We start from the raw sequence: 23,329 nt of genomic DNA, 5'->3' as shown, positions 1-23,329 counted from the left end.
GAATTACAGTGTGACTCGTGTTTGCCAGCTTATGCTTAGCCAAGCGTTATGGTGTACCACTTTGTTCTGTATTGAATCTACTGCAAACGTGGCTGTTAATATCTTAGAATATCAGCAGTCAAAACTAAAAAGAAACACGGGCTTATTTTAGCTGTGATAACATCCCTCTGCAGGACTAAGAATTGACCTGACAAATCATGACACCCCAATTTAGACATCTTTATTCTAAATGTACAAACACCACAAACAGAAGCTTATTCAGTGTGGTACGGCAACGCCGGATAACGTCTGCAGATGTAATCTTCAGGAACACCAGTCTCATTTATCTGTCATCCGCTTGGGGATTCGAGGAGCGCCTTTATCGGGGTTCCGCAGAAAGGAATTCGCAGAGACTGCAGATGAAATATGGACGGGTTATTTTCAACAGAATCACTACTGGCAGCCTTGAGAGGAGGAGATAATTACCACTTTGACAAGCTTTGATCACAGGTACAGTTATGCTCAGAATGTCTATGTGGATAGAACAATGAGATGACGGCCCTGAAATCCAGATGAGTGTGGCCTAGTTTTGCTTCTTAGATTATGAATAGAAGTACTGTCTAGCGCATGAAGATGCAAGAACTAACAAAATAGGGGTAGTTGATGTGGCATAGTTGACTGTCCATAACTCTTTTGATTTGTAGAAGTGGAGAAGAGCTACTGCAATGCTCTGGGGGAAAATGTTGTGGGTAAGTCATCCACTTGTAAATACTGTGGGTGGAATGAATCACTGTGGTTTCTTTTTTGTCAGAAGGCAGCAAATTATTCAATAGAATGACAGATGGATCAACGAGCCTGGAGTCTTGCTGGAGTCGATTTTAGCGAAGTAGGTGTGGAGTCACGAGGGGTAACACTGGTGGGAAGTAGGGAAAAAAAATCAATATGAAGATGTAACCTTGGCATACAGAAATAAGGTTCAGTTCATTGATATCTCTTTGAAAATGCATCCAGACCAAAGTAAACATGCCTCCCACACTACCTGCCAGAACTAAACTGAGATGCAGTGTTTCTTAGCAGGGCCACCCAGGTATAGGAAGGAAGAGCTCTTTTTGTTTGTGTGTGTTTGATGGTCAAACAAGTCAAATGAGTCAGGTTTTGCCTCTCTGACCTCCGGAATGTAAACAACAAACCTTATGAGTTTTCAAGTCAGTGTTTTGTTTATGTTACATAGTTTTTCAGGGTTTGCGAATGTATTCTTCCACCCCTGCAGGACTCATTTATATTTTACCTCCTCCTGTATCCTGCTCATTAGTCCTGCACTGATGTTGTTCTCCTGGAGGCTCAGATGCCTCAGTGGAAACTGTGTCCTGCAAAGCAAAGCCCCCATGATGTCATTTCCTCCCACATCGCTGATGCAGTTCTTGTCTAAATCCACCTGCTGCAAACTCATGTTCTCTTTCAGCATGTCAGCCAGCAGCCTGACCCCGGGGTCACCCAAGTTATTTTCGTCTAGGATGATCTGAGTCAGTGAGCTGTTTCCTTTTAAGCTGTCAAAAAGTTCCTTCCAAGCTGCCAGATCGGCACTGCTGGTCTGTGCTAGCCCTAAATACTGAAGATAGGAATGGGATCTCATATATGATGCTAACACTTTCACCCCATCACTGCTCAAACCATTTCCTCCAATATCCAGCTCTAAAAGTGTAAAAAGCCTGAAAGAGCTCCATCCAGAGGGCAGCTGAGGTAGCATATTGTGTTCTGATGGGAAAAGCATAGCCTGTTGGATAGCAGCAGCTGCTCTTGCTGTTTGTTCCTGCAGCTCAGCTATTCCGTTCAACAGGGTCAGCACTCCATGGTCACGCAGTTTGTTCCCAAACAAGCTGTAGAGAGAGAAAATAGAGGTTACTGTGGAGATTTATTTTTGAGCCTCCATGAACCGCTCACTTGAAAATGTAGCTGTGTGCACCCTGATATTAAGTTTTCTCTCATGTGACATCTAAGTTCAGGCAGAAAGCCTTTTTTTTTTTTTTTTTACACCGGATGACACTGGATGACACAAATGGTGGATTTTGTGTGTGTGTGTGTGTGTGTGTGTGTGTGTGTGTGTGTGTGTGTGTGTGTGTGTGTGTGTGTGTGTGTGTGTGTGTGTGTGTGTATTTTTGTTTTGCAGTAAAATGGAATCTGCAGAAAACTAATTTGTTACATCTTTTCCTGTTGAGGGGTTGATGTATTTGGTATGTTAAATGCAGATTTAAGGCTTTTGAATAACTGAAGAACTGAACTGGTGCATTTGGGAATAATGCTGAAATATATTCATGTGTTTTCACAGGTAAATTATTTTTAAGCCCTTACAGGAATATCTTTGCCTCTATTCCCCTTTAAGAGATGAAGATACACTTTTCATTGGCTGTATTAGAAATAGTCTGCCAGCTGAAAATCTCATCTCATTTGTTTAATCTGTAAAAAGTGAAGTCTCAGAATAATTACGCAGAGTCACAAGCTTGACTGTCGCCAACAAAGGCCTTCTAGAAATAGAGGGGCCGGTCTTTCTCACCACTCTGCCGCTGTCTCGATAATTTGCCTTCACTTACCGCTTGTTTGTGGGTCTCTATGCTTTAAGTTTTGGCTTCAGTAAATAAAAACAATCAAAAATCAGTTGACTGACTTGATGATTAAAAAATATCCAATATTTCTTTGCCTTTAAAAACTCTTGGGTCACCTTTGCTGTTTGTTTTATTGTTTGCACTGTGAAGCATCAGTCCTTCAGCTGTGCAGCAACTGTGTTCTTTACTTGGTTTTAAGCAGTGAAGTTGTTTTTCTAACCAAGGGAAGAATGCTTCCATCATTCCCTTTGGTTGTCTTCTGTGGTTTAAAACATATTTTGGTCTTGCTGTTATCGACAGTGTTTTCCTGTAAGAATGGGCGAGATTTCTAAATTGTTTTTGCTATCATAGCCTAAAGATGGGCTCTCTCACTTGCAAGGACATCTCTTTAGACCTCGTGTGGAGAATTCCACTGGAAAGTACCAAATACAACTTCATCATCTCCAGACTTTTATCTGCCTAATGCATCACAATAATAATAAGGAAACCAATTCAATATAAGCTGCTGAAAATGGGGGACTGTGTATAAAAATGGCTGAAATTCCCACACAGTTAATGTGATACTTATATATCCATTACTTTGGTTGCTGTGTTTCTTGGATTTGCTGCATTTTTATACTATCTCTTCAGTTCCGTTCATATTCCTGTCTCTCTCTTTTTTAAAAAAGTGATATTCAAATGCTTTTAGATGGGGGCATGTTTTCTGAATTCTAATGTTATTCTTTGTCAGATTTTGATAAGACACAACTCAGTGGAGCGTAGGACTTACTGCAGGCCTTTGACCTGGGGCTTCACTCTCAGAACGTCCAGCAGAATGTGAGCACCGTAGGGGCCAATGAGGTTGAGGTTGAGATTGAGTAGTGTGACTTCAGACAGACTGCTTTTTAGTGACCCCGCCAGGCTCAGCAGAAGGTCATCTGTGAGGTCCGTGTTCCTCAGAACCAGCTGCTCCACCTCATCAGACATGCTCAGCACTGTCATCATGGCATGAAGCTACATTTACAAACCAGGAGAAAGTCACAGAAAACTGTAAGTCCCTCTAAAACGACAGTGCGGGAAATGAAACTGTTATAATGCAGTGTCGCTATACTGTTATCCATAAGAACAGTTTCTTACTGTGAAACTAGAGCACTGTGCTGTGTGGAATATTTATTTTATATCTGTGAATTCTTCTTTTCTGTAATCTTGTTGTAGAGTGGTGCAGAATGCGCGAGCACAGAATTGCAAAGATATGATACAGACAAAAACATATTACATTTAACTTCTAAGTTACCTCAATTACAAGAGAAGCAGCTGTTATAAAAATACAGAAATCACATTTGCACAAGTGCAGATTATTATTTTGTCCTTCATACAGAAATGCATTTTGCATCTGAGCCCTGAGAGGAATATTAACATTAAGCATTTACTGTTTGTAAATGTGCGCAACAGCACACAATGTGAGATGTGTTGTCGGGTGGGAAAGAGATGTGGGGGAGACAGGTGCTGGAGGTTTTCTAAACACAGACAAGATGAGAGTCCGGAGACATATGGTCTGGCTGTCCGGCCACGTCTACTTTGCCATTTTGCTAGACCTTGAGGAATTTTTCAGGAACTGTTGGAAGCTTTTTCATCATGATCGGTATGACCGAGTGAAATGCCTGCCTGCCCCAGATAAAACTCAGCGACCATTTGAACAACTCGTCTTTGTATTCAAAGCCCAAATAATAGAATAAATCCTCTGAATTCATCCAAATGAAATAAAATCAACATTTTATCTGCCAAATCAGTGTTACATGCCTAAGACATATTGCCACCTTTCTGTTATCAGGGTAGATTTTACATGTTGGACAAGTTCCTCAGGGGGGACGTTTGTGCTTAAAAGCTAAAAATATGAAGCAGTAATTAAAAGAGAAAATGGTGGCACTCAATAAAAGCCTGTGTTTCTCTCTGTGTAAACACTACATTATTTAGTGAATAGCTGGAACATGGTAATATAGTCAGAGTGTGGAAAAACATGAACAACCTTAAAGCTAGTTGAGAAGTGGGACAATGGAACGTGCATTACTTTAATGGGCAAATTGTTTTTTAATGTTGACATTTCATTATATTATTTGGCAGATACAATTCCTGCTCTGACAAAAACACAGAATGGAAGAATCTGCTTGAATCGAGGCTTTTGGCAGTGATTTAATGCCAGGAAAGCTTCTGGCAAAAACACAGTTTCACCACAGTAATTTGTGTTATACACACACCTGTGCCTGCAGGTCTTGCTCTCTAACGGACTCTTCCGTGCCAGCGCTCTGATTAACCATGTGCTCTTCTTCCTCTGGCTTTCCATCATGCTGCAGAATGGTGTCACTTTCTGCACTGAGCTCCACATCTGAGCGTTGAGCTTTGGGGCCCGATGACAGCCTCTTCTGGAGCCGGCACCTCTCCAGGACTTGGCATACAGAAAGAAAATTAATCAACTCAGGTGCAATAAAACCAACTGTCCTGAAGCCAAGTGCATGCAGTGATATTGATATCCGCGGTTAATTTGAAAATGTAAATAATAAAATCTAAAATTCAGTTTGTGCCTCTGTTTGAGCAATAGAGAAAGCAGATCAGCTAAAATTTATGCACACAGGCATGTGTGTATCTGCATAACCTCTCCCACACGTCATCCGTCTTCCTTTAAGTAGACATTTCTCAATGCATCACTTTCTTGCAAATTCAACCTTTTTCTGCTTAAGTGTATTATGTAAATCAGCTACAGCTCTCCAGGGGGATTCCACTTTGGTCCTACTGTGCTGCGGTTTCTTTACTCACTGTTTGCCTTGAACCAGTGATGTTTGCTTGGGCCTTGCTTCAACGCAGCACTCATTTCCACACATTCTTCATAGAAGTCCTTCAGCTTTTCCCCATCTCTGTTTTTCCCATTTGATCCAAGGCCCTTCTGTTTCTCTCTGTTCTGCTTCGTCAGTGCTTCCTCATCCTGCAATGAATCTTTAAAAAGAAACACTCTTTTTCTTTTCTGTTTTCTTTCTCTGCAAAGAATATTAAATGGAGATACCACAGGCAGAAGGCTTGAAGGTCATCTGTATCTCCCCTTGAAAGGCCAGAAGATTCTATTTTCCACTATTTTTCCATCTTGTCTTACAGGAATCAAACCAGATAAAAATTAAAATTTGCATACCGGGAAATTTGCTTATCATGTTCGATGGCGGCTGCCCCGTATGCAGGATTGTGACAGGGCTGGTTGTTCTGTCCTGCTCTTGTCTGGCAGACAATGCCTTGTCTTCAAATTTTTCCATCACTGTTGACCTCGTTGAGCTCTTGCCGTCTTGTCTCTCTTCTCCTCTGTCATTTCCAGCTGTCTTGCCTTTGCTCTCCTTCTGATTAGTTTGACCCTTGCGTCGTTTCTTTTTGGAGGTCTCTTTAATTCCAGCTACAGGAAGGTCTTCGCTGTCTGTTGATCCTCTGCTGCCCTCCTTGGTGTGTTTTCTTGTCCTCCTCACTGATTTCTTCACAGGTTTGGCTGGGATAAATAGAGGGGATGATGGACATGACTCGATGACGCCTGCTTTGGAAACATTAGAGACAAAATGAGAAGGAAAAAATGCTTTGTGAGACATCTTGTCTTTAAAGTAGTTGATCAAAAGCAAGGACTGGGCCTGATATCAAAAAATGTTGATGAAAAGCTTTAGGAAGTAATGGAAAATTGAGACCCTCATTTCCAGGCTTAGTACCATTGCCAGTGCTCTGCTCGAGAGAAAGATTTAAGTTCTCCTTTGCGCCGTTGTTCAGCTGCTGGCTAGAGCTGTATTTGGTTCGGAGACTTGTGCATCTGAAAGGGATGGAAATGTGCTTTCATTATATTCTACCTACTGTACCAACATCACCCCCTGATCTTGTAAAATATGCTTCCTTTTTCCTCAGTGTCCACCCACAACACATTATATCTGCAAAACAATGGATTTACCCAACATGTTTTGACATTTGGTATTAAATTCTCATTTTTCTGCCAGTGCCATGCTGTCTGTCTCTCAGAGGATGTAATCTTACCTGTAGCAGGGTATCCCACCAGCCAGCCAAGTCAATCTGAAGCAGCTCTTCCTGCCCTGCTGGAAGCCAGGAGTGTAGCGGTACTCACAGCAGGAACTGATCCTGGTCACCATGATGCCATTGACATAAAAGGAAGCACTGAATGGGTAACCTCTATGTCTCTGAGACAAAAACTGGAACTGCTCTGAAAGATACAAGCAGCACAAATATTAAGATTGTAGATATTGTTTGATCTTTTTAGAAGGTAGTCTTGTTTGGCTTTTCTTGCTGCAGGTCATCACATTTGGTAATGGTTTCTTATGCATTTGTCTTGTGTTACAAACGGCTTGTGGTCCACAAAAACAGTGGCCAGGTGTTCTGCACTTCCTGCAGTCTCATGTGTCACACAAAACCCTCCTGCAACACACAGCTCACATATTCTCTCTCTTTCTCTCTCTCTCTCTCTCTCTCTCTCTCTCTCTCTCTCTCTCTCTCTCTTGCACACACACACACACACACACACACACACACACACACACACACGGAGCAAAACCCACAAAAAGACTTGGGGCCAAAACACTAGTCATAATTGATAGCATCACTGGTTGCATTTGGAGATTGAAATCACTTTTATGATTTTAATCAAATTTTACTTTATCTTTGCTTATTGTCATCATGTGGTGATGTTTGGCAGTGCTTCTATCTTTAGTTAAACACTGTGTTCAATCTTTTGCTGCCTCAACTGGTTTAGTTTAAAAGTAGGCCTAAAAAGCACAGAGTTACAGCGGTAGTCTACCTCAAAATCACTCTGCAGATTCTTCTTCCTCTGGCCTGTAGCGTTATTTATTCATCTAAATTGCTTTGGATTGAGTTGCCCAGTTTTTGGTGACATTGGCTGTAGAGATACAGTATCAGACTTCTGTTAAAAATCTTGGATCCAGACAGAACTCACCTTGTGGTGCTCAAAGTGCCAAAAAATACATTTGAGCAATGTGTTGTTTCAGAAATTATGATTCAATAAAAACAAACAAACACAAAAAACATTAACTTTGGTGTGAGCAGTTTCATTCAGGAACTCTTTTCTCTTTTTTTTCAACTATGTCCTCTAACCAAACCAAAGGAAGTAATGTGGCTAGCTAATGTTACAACGCAGACAAGAAGACACCAGAGTCAACAGAAGTTCTTAGAAGACACCATCAATGTTAATGTTGTTTGCTTTGTTGTGCACAAGCTTTTTGTTGGGGCTAGACCATAGGCTTCCCTCAGCTCAGTGGGATTGGCAGGTGTAGTTCAGTGGAAGGAAAATAGTTCTCTGCATGCTATATCTCCAAAACTGAGTGACTCACACTGAAACTATCTAGATGGATAAATGGAACCAAGGTCAGAAAGACAACATGTTTATTTGATTTTAGAATGAACCTCCACTTTGACAGCACTGGAAACATACCACATCCTGGTTGGCTTTTGCAACTCCCATTTGGGAATAGTAACATTAACTTAGAAAGAGACCCTTTTTAGGTGCAATCAAGAGATGCAATACTCAAAACAGGACGCAGATCCAAGTGCAATTTATGTTGCAGTTCCAGCCATTGATTGGTGTCTCAAAATATCTTTAAAAAAACAGATATGTCAGACAGTACAAAAAAGGCTATTTTTTCATTTTATACTATCTATTTCATTTTATTCTGCTTAGTCAATTCAAAGACAGTGGGAGGTGGAGTCTATCCCACCAACAATAGAGCGAGAGGCAGGGTAAACCTTGAACAAGTTGCCATAATCACTATTTAAAATGAACTTAACTGGAAACAAAACATTATGTCAAAATGTTAGATATAACTAAATCTGTATGTAATGTCACTGCACTCTTGCCATCAAAATCACATATCACTTTATATAAAGTGTAAAACCAATGCAATAATAGTCACGACATATCTCATTGACTTTGTTGGATCGACTGTTTGGATTGTGTTTCTGTGTATTGTCTGCTCCTTTGTTTTATTCCTACCAAGGATTTTGTAAACACATCACACATGCAGTCTGAAGCAGAAATCCATAACCTCTTTCTTGCCTGACTTTGAGATTCCTTCCCTGGAGTGATGCTTGTACAGTGTATATCAACATGTACCGACTGCAAAGATGAAATAACTTGTCTTGTCTATTGACGTTTTTTATGCGATGACAGTGCATCAGGTCACACATCAGCTTTTTATTGGTGTTCGGCTGAAATTCTGCCTCAGGGCAGTGTTCTCATCATTCTCATTAAAATGTTGCTTTGATGAGGAATTAAGCTTGTGGCAGTGGACACTTTAATGCCACTGATTTCTTTCTCTTACTTTGACCCCCTTAATGGCAGAAAACACCTTAAAATCTGCAAAAGGGAGTCAAATATAAAGAAATATAAAAAACGAATTTCTGAATCATTGTTGGCCATTCAAACGATACGGTTTCAGCTTTAGCAGTTCCTACCGCCTGGAGTTACGAGGCCTTTGAAGACACAAATATTCTCTCCTCCATTGACTTGCTGGAGTACTTTCAGTTCATCCTGAGTTGACCCAAGCCCCAGATTCCAATGTCTTTGTCCAAGGTAGGTCATTGTCACAGTGACATTGGATTTCTTTGCCTCTTTTTGTGCCTTAAGGCTGCTCTGATAAGAAGAGGGCAGAACGTGCACAGTGTAAGAAGAAGGGTTTAAAACATGTTTGAATTTGTTTTTGTTGCAAGCAAAATATCAGCCTACCTGTTTTGCTGTGCGACCTCCTGTTTTCTGAGAAGCCACTGAGGAGAAGGATCCTCTTCGTTTGTCATATAGGTAAGGGCACGACTGACTCAGACTGCCTCTGATTGAGTTCAGGCTTGAAGCCTTAGCTGTGATGGCTGGGAGATAAACATCACCTTTTCCAGGTCTGCTAGAATGGGCTCCAGGCTCAGTCAGCTACATGAGACGATCAGAATCAGAATACTTTATTAATCCCTAATGAAATGATTTGGTTACAGTTGCTCCAAGACAATAAGAACAGTAACAGACTGAACTAAATTAAATAATGCAATATATTACAAAGTTACAAATTATAAGAATACAAGATACATGCAACATTTCAAAGAACAGTTTAAAAAGAATACTTTATTTTTTCATAGCTCATCAATGTTATCGAAAGAAATTATTTACAGTTACACTACATTCTGCTTCTCTACATATATTGGTAGCCACAGATATCTATGGCAGCAAAACATAAATAAACAAAAAAATAAATAAATAAAAATAAATAAAATACAAGGTGTTGTAAATTTTCTGTGTCTCCCTCTCCCAGTCTGTTTGTATTACTGTCATTCCCACCTATGATAGTGTAGCTGGCATTGTTTTCACTCTGTGGCTCTGTGTCTGTATCAGTTAAAATATGGTCCTGGAGACACCTACTGGAACTACCTCAAGGTCTGTTTTGAACACTTTCACATGTCTGTCTGCCTGTCGTTGCCATGCAACTGCATCACAACTGTGTTTGATAAGACATCAAACTTTAACTGAGGTTAAAAATAAATAAATAAGTTTGACGACAGGTATTGCCTGACCAATGAGTATTACTTACTCATGTAATAATAATGACATGTTAATAGGCATTGCACACAGGCATAGTAGTCAGTGCTGCTGTCAAGGAACATAAAAACATGTTAAGGTGCTTCTTCTGCATCATGGTTCTTGTTAAACAGCTGGAGTTGCTTCGTGGGAGCCCAGGGCTGCTGTCTGCTGCTGCAGCTGATAGTTAAGTTTGGCAGAGAACACATTTCACTGCGGGGATCAAACAAAGTAACGCTTTACTTATTCTTTTTTTTTTCTTTTTAAATTCTGAATGACTTTTGAATAGACAAAAGGAACAAACTATTTAGTAGTTATAGTGTAGGAAATGACCTATTTGGTAAAATTTCAGTCCTGATGATTGCCTCTTTGATCATTTTTCACCTTTAAATCTTAAAATTTGAATTAACTCAAGACTGAAATGCTGCTACATCCACTGTAATAAGCAGGTCTGTTATATGATGGGTATCATACCAACACTCTTCTTATATATTTTTTGTGTGATTTCGTATGCAATCCATGTATATATTTACTCACCAGACACTTTATCGGGTATAGTTTTTCAGTTGCTTGTTAATGTGAATATCTAATAGCAACAACATGACAGCAGCTCACTGCATTTTGGCTTATAGATATGGTCAAGATCAGCGGTTCCCAACCTTTTTTGCGCCACGGACCGGTTTATGCCCGACAATATTTTCACAGACCGGCCTTTAAGGTGTCGCGGATAAATACAACAAAATAAAACTAGTACCAGTACCGAAAAAAAGAAGATTTATTCATAACACACGTGAAAAGAGCCAGGAAAACCGAGTTAACGATAAAAACGATAACAAAATAACGCTGAAAACCGATAAAAACCCTGAAAACCATACATTTCACACCTGAGCCTCAATTCTCGCGGCCCGGTACCAAACGACTCACGGACCGGTACTGGTCCGAGGCCCGGGGATTGCGGACCGCAGGTCAAGATGACCTGCTGGAATTCAAACTGAGCATCAAAATGAGTGAAAAAAAGTTATTTAAGTGACTTTAAACATTGTGTGATTGTTGGAGAATGGCCCTATTAAGGTAAATATATGAAGGGAGCAGCAGTTTGCTAGGTAAAGGTGCCTTCTTGACAGAGGTGAGAGCAGAATAACCAGGCTGCTTTGAGCTGATAGGAAGCCAATAATAGCTCAAATAACTCTTGTTAAAATCATGGTTTGTAGAAGAGCATCTCTGAATGTACAACACGTCAAACCTTGAAGCAGCAGCAGAAAATCACCCTGGGTGACACACCTGTCAACTAAGAACCAGAGATTAAGGCTATAATTTGAACAGGTTGACCCAAATTGAGCAATAGAAGATTGGAAAACTTTTGCCTGGTCTGATGAATCTGCAGCAACTGTTTGATGTGTCATGTCAGCACGGACCAAAAGCTGTGAGGAAAGTTTCCAGCACCATTTTAGTCCGACAAAAATTAAGGCAGTTCTGAAGACAAAAGTGAGTCCATCCTAATACTACAGTGATCCACCTATAAATAAAAAGGCTGGTGAGTATATTCTTTTTTTTGTCTTATTTTTGAGTTTTGTAATTTTTTAAATTCTCATTTAAATTCACACTCAGTAAATAAACTTTGCAAGTAGAGATCTCAGAGTTTACCTGGTCATAATTCTTAAGCAAAATAATAAAATTATATGTTAGGTTCCTGAAGTTTGCATGCGTCATGTGTTGGGAAAAAGGGACTTGTTACTAATTTCATCAAATTAGCATGCTGTTCAAGATTTTTCCGACCTTGTAGATCTCCACAGTGTCTGGATTCTCAAGGAGGAGAAGCTTGCTTTTTGCTCTAATCAGACTGGCAATGGAATGGATCATTTTAGCATCTCTAGGCTGAGCTGGGATCTGTTTAAAAAATATTCAGAAAAGGAGAACGTTCAGATGCAATGTCAGCCATGGATCAGAAACATGCCCATAGAATGACTCACAGGAGTGTCTCTGTCTCCTCCGTGAACTCCTCTGTAAAAGAGATCCTGAAGAAGAGTCTTGCTGTTCCGTCTGATTCTTCTCATCGACTCCATTCTTCCAGCAACACGTGTTTTTGAATATATACCGTCAAAGGTTTTCTTCCACCTTTTATAGTTCGTAAGAGGAAAAAGTGTGACTATCACAAGTTAAAGTAGACACCTGGAACACTGTAAACACTTTGTGGTAAAATAATAATGAGGTAAAGGTACTGCTAATCATTCTTCAGCCAGGCTGTTGACAATGGTGCTTTAATTTCTATAATCACTAATTTTACAATATTACCTTCAGGGTATAAATCAAAGATGTGGGTAGAGATTCAAAGGTCTGTGATCATGGTAATGTATTCCTATTATTACCTTCCTGAGCTGTACTGTTATGGCTCCCTAAAGGTGGTATTATAAAGTTTTTTGTGTGAGACAATTAAATGAAAACCTGGGTGGAAGCAACAGAAAAGCTCTATAATTTTCACAGTGAGTAGGATGTATATTATAGTTTAGTCAGGAAAAGATTATATAAGGTCCTCGGGTGAGAGTCTGCAGAAACAACTGTACGGGGACCTTCTCTTTTCATTTAAGTTGTAAGGTCACTGTGATCCTGCAGCTCAGTGAATAAATCGAGGCAGTCTTTGCTGGAAGTCCATTCCCCATCTCAGCACCTAATGTGTTTTAAAAAATAATACAAATATGATAAATCTAAAACTAAGAAGGCACATCTTAATTCACTAATAAGCTTTCTTTTTTCTTTTACAGCCTACCGATGAATTTCAGTATCTGTAATCTAATCGCGTCATCCGCAGCCATGTCATCTGCTGTGCTGAGTGCTTCTGGGAGAGGAGGTAGCAGGCACGCAGCCATCCCCCTGAGATTAGTAGCCTGCGTATGCATGAATGCGCCCCAGCCTCCAAGACTAAAGAAATTGGTCTAAAGAAGTGTTTCTTTTTGGCAGTCTGGTTTATTGTCTAAATGGCTATTCTTAATGGCCCATATGTTTTGTTTTAAGCCTTTAATATAGCTAGAACTGAGAAATACATATACAAACAAGAAGCTTGTTTACTTCTTGTTTGCATATGTAAATAGATAGATGACAGTGTGATGTAGCATCTGCAGATGTTTAACCTATGTGCTGTCTAATCTGATCAGATATTGTAGTTTTGAGGGCCATTTAAAAAAAATATAAAACTGAAAGAAACAACATCTTACTGAAAAATGCTCCACTATAAATAAAACATCTTTATTTAGGGTTTTACTAGTACTATATGTATGCAGTACTAACAAGATATTAAATCATGTTTAGCATTTTTACTTGTATTGTAGTAATAATAAATTCATTATACATTACTAAATATATTAGTTTAGAAGTATTCATAGCTAATTCCTAACACTATATTTACATTTATTTTTAATTCTTTTTTTTAGGTTTACCTCTTAATAATTATTTTAAATGTCATTATTAACCTAACTACATTAGTACAAATTAAATAAATAAATAAATGCCCTCCATACAAAATAAAAATAAAATAAAATGGATTCTTTCTTATTCTCCATTATTTCTTATTGTGTTTTAAAGCTACAAATCACAGGAAGCACAGCAAGTACTCAAAACATTATTACATTATGATGTGTTTAAAATCTTTCTTCTTTCCTCACTCACCAATTTTTCTCATAAACCCAGAGAGGATAGAGAATCTTACCTGTTGTCTTGTCCACGTATGAAGCTGAATATGTGTTTGCACCTGGTGATGTGATATGTCCACAGCTGCTGATCTCCTGTTCTCTGCTCTCTTCACAAAGCCAGTGACACCTGAGCAGCCGACGCCTTTGGCACATAGTCCCCGTCACCTGACATTGGTACTCATATATCATTAATCGCCTCTGACCTTTGCTTTTCGCATTGACTGCCTGTGCTATTGTTTAAGTCTTTTCTTTTCTTTTCTTTTCTTTTTTTACCAACCAATTAGAAAATGTAAATTGAGGAGACTGAACACAGATTCATAACCGTGAATCACTGTCACGGACCCAGTTCCAGGGATTCGGGGTCCGTGAGCAGTGTGGACTACTATTGTAGTTATTATTATTATTATTATTATTATTATTATTATTATTATTATTATTATTATTATTATTATTATTATTATTATCATTATTGTGGTTGTTGTTATTATCATTATTGTGGTTGTTGTTATTATGGTTGTGTCTGCTGTCCTGTTTTTCCGTGTTGGTGTACTGTCAGGTGTTTAGGGGTGTGTGCTTGTGTATGTGAGGGTGCGGTCGTGGCAGGCACTTTTAGGCCTGGTGGGTGTGGCCCTGCCAGCTGACCGGTCCCACCCAGGAATCCACACACACCTGGCGCCGATCAAGCCTCGTCAGAGGAGCTTCAAAACAGTGTGGCTGAGAGCTCCTCGACGCTGGATCGTTGAGTGACTTCCCGTCAGTCTTAAGTGTATTGTGCAAGGTTAGTGCAAGTCTACTGTTAGGTTTTGTACTCACGGCTGCCTTTGGTATGCGTGTTTCCTCAGGAGGAATTGTGGCGACCAGGAGGCAGCACACGGAGAGTACACAGGGAACGGAGACAGAGCACGGAGCACGGGATAAAGGAGAAGACACGGAACGGGAGTTGGGATCGCACGGGGGGATTTATTGTTGTTCGGATTGTCACCACTGTAAATAAACACTGTTGCACTGTAGAGTCCTGCATTTTGGGTCCTCCTTTCCCCACATCCCCACGGTCTGCCAGCGAGACCGTGACAATCACTGCCACTGATTTCAAAAAAACATTTCCACAATTTGTCATGAGCAATTTTTAACAAATTTGCTGCAAACAAAAATGAAGTATGTTACCACAAATGCTCCATCCCGCATCAACTAGTGAAACTAGGTGATCTCTTCATTACACGTTCTGCACTTGGCATTCTTTGAAAAAGGGCTGCACTTGTGTTTTTTAGCAAATGCAGTCTGGTTCTTGCACAGAGACCTCCGGGGTGGAAGGGGATAGAATGATTGTTACAGCAACTTTTACTGGAATAGGATTTTAATCAAACTTCTCGGCAACTTTTTTTTAAAAACTGATGCCACAATTTTCTGTACTTGTACTTAAAAAAACAGTTAGCAAAGAAAAAGGAAGTGATGATAAACCGCAAACATGATAGAGCTCAAAACATAACCAACACACATATCAGCTTATTCTGGAGCTTGTAACCAAATTACATGGTTCATTAGCAGCGGCACCAGCTGTCATAAAGAGCAATGTGAACTCAGTAAGCATCACTCATTCGCAACAATTTTAACAAAAATGGACAAAATTTCAAAAGAAAATAATAAATTGCTTCAGAACGAAATTGTGATTATTCAAATGTCACATCACCTATTATTAAATCTGTCTTAAACGATTGTGAAGGTGCCCAAATGAGCAGTGAATAGTCATCCTTGCCATGAAGTCTTTTCAGTAGAAGTGTTCATTACATACTTTTTATTACACATTAATTCCCAAAGTATTCATTACAATTCACTTTAAGCTTATATAAGGCTTTGTGAGGCAGTCTGATAATCAGTGAAAGTGATCTTTCAGACTTCCACCGTTTCACTGGAATAGGATATCAGTCCTTTTTGCCCGTTTGTACTATAGATAAGGTTTTTGGAGCAACAAGGAATATGGTGATAAAAGACCCAGCTTTGCAAGATGCTCACTTAATTTTTAAACTCAGTCTGCATTAGCCTCAAATGACCTTCAGATAAACTTTTTTGTGTGTATTTTTTCACTGAATCAAAGGCTACAGACTTTATCCACTTACAGTTAAGACACATCAGACTCATTAGAAACAGATCTTTAAGACACTGGTGTTGCCAAGAGGAATAATTTCAGCAAGTAAAAATAATATTTCAATGTTTGTTGTTGTTTCAAAGCACATTAAAAAAAGAAAAAAAAAGAAAAATTATTATTTAAATCAACACATTCTGGTTTATTAGTGCCATTTAAGTTATAAATGTTAGCAGTGGCTTAAGAAACATACTAATGAAATATGAAGGGTTGTGTGAGACAGTCACACATGTGAACATCATCTATCCAGATGTAAAGCACAATTAAAAATTAACTGAAATTTAAAAGTTTTGTCAGAGACCTTCTACATGTATGTCTCCTTTCATCAGTTCACCAGAGACTGTAGGCATTCCCATCATGCACTGTTATTGTTATATAACAGTCATTTTCCTGATGTTTGCCCATAAAGACCTGCTCATTCTCTCGTCATCTCTGCTCTGTGAGATGTCTGAATGGTTGCACTGTGCGCACGCCTCAGCTCTCTCAAAAAGCCCGATCTGCCAAGCGAACACTGGCTCCACGCAGTTTCTTATGTGCCGTGGCACATTCAAAGGGCCCCCGGAGGCCACCAGGCTCCGTCTGCCTGCTGGATCCATTACATTCATAAACTGATAGGAGGTCTGAGCGTATTTGGCTTGGCAGTCCAGCATTTGCTTCCTGCCATGTTCACTGAAGCAATGTGTCAGTTTATTGTGGGTTCGCCGCACACCTCCGCCCTCCAGCATCCACGATGTGATGCATTATGTGAGTGGTGCTCTGCAGAGGGAGTAATTTGTCACTTTTTTTCTGCTCAGCACCTTTTGAGAGTCAAGATTTGTAAAAGTCATCAGTGGTCAGTGTGGAAATATAAGTTGCCGCTGTGAATACGTTGAAGTGAGGCCAAATTGATTGCTGATGTTGGCGTTCATAAGCTGTGTTAGAGCCATACATCACTGCATTTTATATACAGCTTATGTAATATCCTGCTGTCAGGGGACAGGTTGCATTACTCAATATTTATTCTGCTTCTCTTCGTGAGAACCAAAGAGCTAGAATATATTTAATTTCCCTCTTGTATATTTTGTGACTATATAAAGATGCAGAGGCATAAAACAGAGGATGTTGTTGACCTAAGTGCCCCTACGTTTTGCACTTTGCATGCATGGAATGACCTCCATAAGTATCAACAAAAAAACAAACAAGCATATAATGCACTGTCTTTTTGCACTTTTTCTGAATTTAGAGTTTAGAGCTCCACTGATGATTCCCCTCATTTCTCATTTGCAGATTAGTGATTTTGACAGTCAGTATTTTAAAGAAATCAGTTTCAAAGCAAGCATTTTGCTTATAATTCCTGACGAATATTCTTTATCAAACAATAATTGTTACTTTTTGTAGTTCGTTGGCCTTTCACACAATATTTCCAGGTACATGTGGAAGTTATAGAAGTACCCCTGTTGGGAAATGACTGTTCTACAGATTAAGAAGGAAAGACTATGACCAGAAAGTTGTGGTTCATTCTCTAGAACAGCAGGACATATTGGGTTGGTAAGTGAAGGACCAGTATTTCCCTGCCTCATTACCACCACTGAGGTGCCTTTCAGCTTTAGGTCCCAGCGGAGTGACTGGGTCTGCTCAGTGGCCAATAGTTTCACTGGACAGATTCCAAGTCGCAATGGTGTGTATCTGTGCATGAACTGATCTTTCCCCAAAATGGAAAGAACGGCACTCAGTAATACTGTAAAAGATTTTTGTTTAAAGTAGGTATCTTCATTTGGTTCCAGAAGTCAAACTAACCCAGTGCCCCCCTTTCAAAACAACAGGGTGTTTGTATCATGTGAATTTGGCAAATATGGGTTAGAGAGTTGCAAAAGCCTTATCTTGAATAAATTGACTAGTGTGGCTGTGTGTATTACCAAAAAAAGGTAAGGTAAATCAAGAAATGCTGCATTAAGCATTTCTGCACTTTCTGAGTGTTTTTACAGACAGAAAGTGCATTGTCCCCGGTTTATTTCCATAAATAAACTGCCAAATTACTTTCAATTGAATTGAATAAAAGCATAAACATAAAACAAAGATATATCTAAGGAACGATATCTAACAAAATCTAATGATAAACTTCATCTAGCCATCAAACATCTCGGTCATTGAAGTTTCCAGATGGAAAGTTGGTCTGGAGAGAAATTGAGCTAGGTTGGGAAGTCAAGGCCTAGTATTTGTTTTTTGTTTTAATGAGTTTTGAAATTCAGAAGTTAGCTATATTTTCTTTTTTTTATTGAACATAAATCATTTTTAATTAATTCGATCAACAAAACCTGAAATATTCTGGTGTGTAGCTGCAGGCTAGTTAATTTGGAAATGTTTAAGTTTGACAGTTTAATCTCAAAAGCCTGGGGCATGTAGTGTTTATGCGCAGAGTTTATTTTGTGATTTACTCATTTATCTTGTGATACTCTTTAAAATGCTTGCACAGCTCTTTAAATCAGACTTATATAAGGCTGTGGTGTCTTGTAACTCAGTGCTGAATGGGTCAAACGTTATGCATGAAAAAATAACAAAGCTTCCTTTGTTCATTTGTCTTAATTTTCTCTTGATACACATTCTTTTGTTTTTTTAATGAAGGACACATTGCGACAGGAGACTTCCAACAATCTTTGTTATTAATCATAATTTACACAATTCTCAATAATTGTTTATGAAGAAACGTTGGTTCGTTCATCTTAATGTTTCAAATTTGCAGTCGTGGCTCTCAGAGCGTCTTCCTTTGACATATGTGTTAGTTGTGCAATTTGTTTTGGGACAGTAGACTTTGATTTTATATGTTAGAAAACACATTTACGTATTGAGCCGAGTAAGAAACAAACATCAGCTTCCATAATGTCATGTCAGTGTTTTACCACTTGAGGGCGCAAGAAGACCACATCACCCCCTACGCTGCCATTATTGTTTATGGGAAAAAGAGGGCTGGCAGCTCTGTTTGAGGCTCCCTCAGTGGTCTGTTGTTCCTTTGTGGCTAATTACCTCCTTCTTTCTGAACTGCTGCGTCATCTGTTCCTGCTGACAGAAAAAAAAACGAAGTTATGGCTGATTACTGTGTCCCCTATTCTTACAGTTTCCACAAAACACTGGAGCTGAAGCTCGCTCTGCTGTTGTCGCCAGGCAGTCTGAAATGAAACAGTTTGCTGTCTGTTTGTAATCCTGCATCAAATTTCACTTGATGGTTAAACGAATTTACTACCATTAAACAGCAGTAGTGTACAGTAGATCACACAGAGGGATGATCGGAAAGAAAATTACCAGAGTGGAGAAGCAGCACTTATTGCACACTATGCTTATCGCACACTCACTGATTTCAGGCTGCAGGAATTAACTCCGCCATGCCAGAGCAGAGACATATACATACAAATATATCCACATTGCTTTTTCCAGTGTTGCAGGGGTCGTTTGCTGACAGGTGACCTCTATCCCGTAAACTCTTGGTATGGCATGAGTGTGTTATAACACACATATGTACAGACAATTATTAAGGACTCAGCAAAGTGATGATTTTATAATGGATTAATTGTGTTGCAACTATCAGTATAGTTGATTTCTGACAAGTAAAACCTGCTACATTTGACAAGCGCTGCACTGGATTTAGCAACACATCTATAACCATTAACCATCAGAGTTTCAACAGCATTCTGAGGTAGGCTTGGACACTGAGTCCACATGGACTAGTTCCACACCTCCACTGCTGAGGCGGTTGCACAGAGCAGCAGCTGCATAGTGTTCGGTGGCAATCCCCAAACCAATAAAAACACTTCAACTAGTTTTTATCATTGATACACAGATTTTTCGCTTTTTACATGGTCACCTTCATCAATCACCTATAGGATGAGCGTCTCAGGAATTTCTGTCTACAACAATAATGATTGAGCCTCTATTACAGAGTTTCAAAATGGGACCTTATGTGATACCACCCATCCGGGATCCTAACTTAACACAACATCTATGTACTGTGTCAGTGAATGGCACGAGTGGCCTGTCCCATCTGTGCAGAGCAGCAGGGGTGCCAGAGCTGGTCCCAGCTGGAAACTAGCATAGCCATGTGGCAAGCTGGCATCTTCTTGACAGGGACATGGAGCAGACCACACGTAAGAGCCCTGCTAGAAAAAAATTGAAATAATGTAACCTTAATGTTGCCAAATAAAATCAATGTTATGCTCCATTATTCAATCAACATTATAAACACCTTGAAAGGAAGGAACGATTTCAATTTTCTGTCTGCTCTGTGGGAAGTTGTTGTATGAAAGCTCTAATGGCATTGTGGTCACTAGAGTTCTCTTACATTTTGATTCAAATTTTGACAGTTTCGAACAGTTGAAAACTCACTGATAACAATAAAATAAAATAATAATTGATTCATGAGGTTTGAGTATGTTTTATAATAGATTTGTATTTTTAAAGTCTACAGTTAGACTTTCTGGCTCTACAACAATGTCATTTCCTTTTTCTCACTTGTTACTTAGCAAATTCGAAGCTTCTCAGAAAAATGCAGCCTGCAGATTGTAATCAGCTACTTGAACAAACAACCTTTGGGGACAATTTTTATGGATAGATAATCACCTTTTAAAGGATGAGGATTCTGGGTGTGAACCTGGGTGCACCGTGCATCTGTGTCTTTTTCTTTGTGAATGTGTTTGTGCCTGTCAGTAAACTAAATGTGTTAGTTTTAGGAAACTGGTCATGTCCATGGTATTGCTGAGATAGAATCTCCCCAAACAACAATGTGTGGATATGGAGAAAAGGCTTTATATTATTTGTCCTTTGTAATAGTTTGTCTTGTATGTATGCTGTCCTTATCTCTTCAGAAACCTTATCATTGAGTTTTACCATTTGTGACATGCGCAAAACCTTTACTGATCAATCCACATGTGGATTTGAGGTCATTATATGCTTAATTGTCTCTGTTATTCAATTTTACTACTGTTTTTGCCTCCTTACATCAGCAATATGCATGTGTCTGGGATAATGTGCTGTAGATAAAACTGAATTACCAATCAAAAACACCAACAACAGCAACAATAACACCAGCACCAAGGAAGTATGCAAGAAATAGATTTTATTGTACTTAAATGCAAATCTGAGTTGGAATTCCAGTAGTGCTGCAACACTGCATTACTTCCATCCAGTACAGAATGGCTCAGTGATTATGTTACTGCTGTGCATTTGACCTTAGTTTCCAAGATACCTGAGAAGCCACTATGGTACAACTTACTATCCAATGGCACAAGAGGACAAGTACAAAGAGGTACCACGAGTACAATGATTATATCAGGTTAGTCAGGATCAGACAACTGGTGCTTTGCTTTCAGTAAATGTCTGAAAGCACTACACAGTACAAAAGAAACATCCCTTGGGGAGAGCTGTTCGTGCAGTTTTGTATAGCAACACAGAGTAGCCTCTATTTAGCTACGAATGTTCCTCTCTGTTGGGCAACAGATTGTCAGCCACATCACAACCACTATCTTCCCTTGTAATGTAGTATGAATAAAAATCTTTTGAAGTACTGTATCCCGCCTCTGCAGACATCCACCATGATGTATTCTGTTTCCTGTGTTCTATGCATCACTTTAAAACCCTCTCGTCGTTTTCGTTCCCATACTGTATGTAATGACTGGCTTTAACAACAAATGATTCAGCATCATGGGAATTCAGTCGAATCTCTTGTAGTCAGTCATACACATCCAGGAAATTGTAAATGTGATCTGTTGAAGTGCTGCCTTGTGCATTTTCAGTCATGGCCACCAAAAACCATAAGTAGTTGCTACCAGGGTGGCCTTGGTTTTAAAATGAGGAGATGAGGCTCACACAATCAATAACCTCTTTTAAATCACTTTCTAAACACATTTTTTTCAGCCTTGCTTTTATATGATTCCATTATGCATCATATTTGACTTTTTGGGTATTTCTGTTTTCTTGATTTAATATGTCTATCTATCTATCTATCCTATCTATCTATCTATCTATCTATCTATCTATCTATCTATCTATCTATCTATCTATCTATCTATCTATCTATCTGAGGTAATCGATTGCATCTGCACCAAAGCAACATTTAAGCTGCACATTCTGAGTGTAAGTTTCTATGAAAACTTCTATAATGTAATATATACAGTGTTGTTAGAGCACATTGCCATTTGTTATTTGTTTTTGTTTTTTGGAAAATAAACATTTGAAGGAGGATTTATATTACAGTTTTTCTTAGTGGCTTTGGTGCTTTTCCCACATCACTATTAACATTTGCACAGCAGTTAGTGTATTTCTCAAAACATTTGATGCGAACGGCAAAACCTAGTGGATAACCTGCAAAAGCAGGTCACTTGCTCAAAATCGATAATACATTCCTCAAAAGGAAGTATTGATGTCAATGAAACTGTCAGTGTCATCAAAATGAAAAGTCTTGACACCATCTTGATGAACAAGATAATCAAATGGCTTTGTCACGTTTTCATTCTGACAGTGTACACTATTCTCTCAGTGTCTTCAATGCAAAAAAAGGTCAGAACTCGGTGACACTACCTGAAAATGCTCAAGACAGCACTATCCACTTTTTGCACAGCCATGTACAGTAAAATCTACAGTAAAATTAGACATTCCTGTAGTTGTGGAAGTAAGTGAGTACAAGACACTGAATACGTATGTTTCACATTTTTACTGTGTAGGATGTTTATAATTCTACAACATTGTGCAAAAGGAAAATACTCTACAGTCACGTATTTAGAATAAACATGAGAAACACCCTTTTGGTAGAGCTGTGCACAAATGTGAACAATATAACAGTACAATGTAACAATGTAACTGAACTAACGTAAATCATTCTGGCACATTCAGACGTTCCTGTCTGTCTGGCCACATATTCTCATCTACATCACAACGGATATCATCCCTTGCAATGCAGCGAGGAAAGTATCTCCTGGAGTGGCGAATCCACCCTCTGCATGGCTCTGCTGTGATGTCGTCACATGCTGCATCCATGGCTGCTAGCAGGGCCATTTGTGCATGTGAATGCCGGTCATAAACCTTCCACCTCCAGGCAGGCAAAAACTCCTGTATCGGATTAAGGAATGGCGAGTAGGGAGGAAGATATTCAACAGGTATTCTGTCATGTGCTGCAAACCACTGTCTGACCAGATGTGAGTAGTGAAAAGGGACATTATCCCACACAACAACATACTTGTTGAGTTGACCTCCACCCCTCTCATTCTCAGGGACTATGGCATGAGAGAAATTGTTCAATTTCGGGGACAGGAAAAAATAATGAAAAAAAGGTATAACATTTGCTTGACAGCATTTGAAAACTAATTCACCAATTTTGTAATGACTCAAG

General features: G+C 39.2%; 1 protein-coding gene across 1 annotated transcript; it reads right to left on the bottom strand.

Annotated features, from left to right (window-relative positions):
- Nucleotides 1-210: 210 nt before the first annotated feature.
- On the bottom strand, nucleotides 211-12,260 carry LOC146657876 (uncharacterized). The gene is made up of 11 exons (XM_085427053.1): nucleotides 12,126-12,260; nucleotides 11,932-12,042; nucleotides 9,322-9,516; nucleotides 9,051-9,228; nucleotides 6,606-6,789; nucleotides 6,290-6,387; nucleotides 5,737-6,123; nucleotides 5,370-5,546; nucleotides 4,814-5,001; nucleotides 3,349-3,572; nucleotides 211-1,856 (listed from the first exon to the last, which is right to left on the bottom strand). The coding sequence occupies exons 1-11, from the start codon at nucleotides 12,216-12,218 to the stop codon at nucleotides 1,253-1,255; spliced, it is 2,439 nt and encodes an 812-aa protein (XP_085283179.1). The 5' UTR covers nucleotides 12,219-12,260; the 3' UTR covers nucleotides 211-1,252.
- Between the last annotated feature and the right edge of the window lie 11,069 nt (nucleotides 12,261-23,329).

The sequence above is a fragment of the Rhamphochromis longiceps genome, linkage group LG12, assembly GCF_057381845.1.
Source record: "Rhamphochromis longiceps isolate RC_006_pf linkage group LG12, R_longiceps_female_GT1.1, whole genome shotgun sequence".
Lineage (NCBI taxonomy): Eukaryota > Metazoa > Chordata > Actinopteri > Cichliformes > Cichlidae > Rhamphochromis > Rhamphochromis longiceps.
This window is presented reverse-complemented; position numbering and strand designations above follow the sequence as displayed.

What these genes read in the sequence shown, in the direction of transcription:
- LOC146657876 (XM_085427053.1), bottom strand. Translation starts at nt 12,218, where the DNA reads ATGGAGTCGATGAGAAGAATCAGACGGAACAGCAAGACTCTTCTTCAG. An exon ending in AGGCCTCGTAACTCCAGGCG is followed by an intron (nt 6,790 to 9,050) that starts GTAGGAACTGCT and finishes TGTATCTTTCAG; the next exon opens with AGCAGTTCCAGTTTTTGTCT. An exon ending in GGTGGGATACCCTGCTACAG is followed by an intron (nt 6,388 to 6,605) that starts GTAAGATTACAT and finishes CATCCCTTTCAG; the next exon opens with ATGCACAAGTCTCCGAACCA.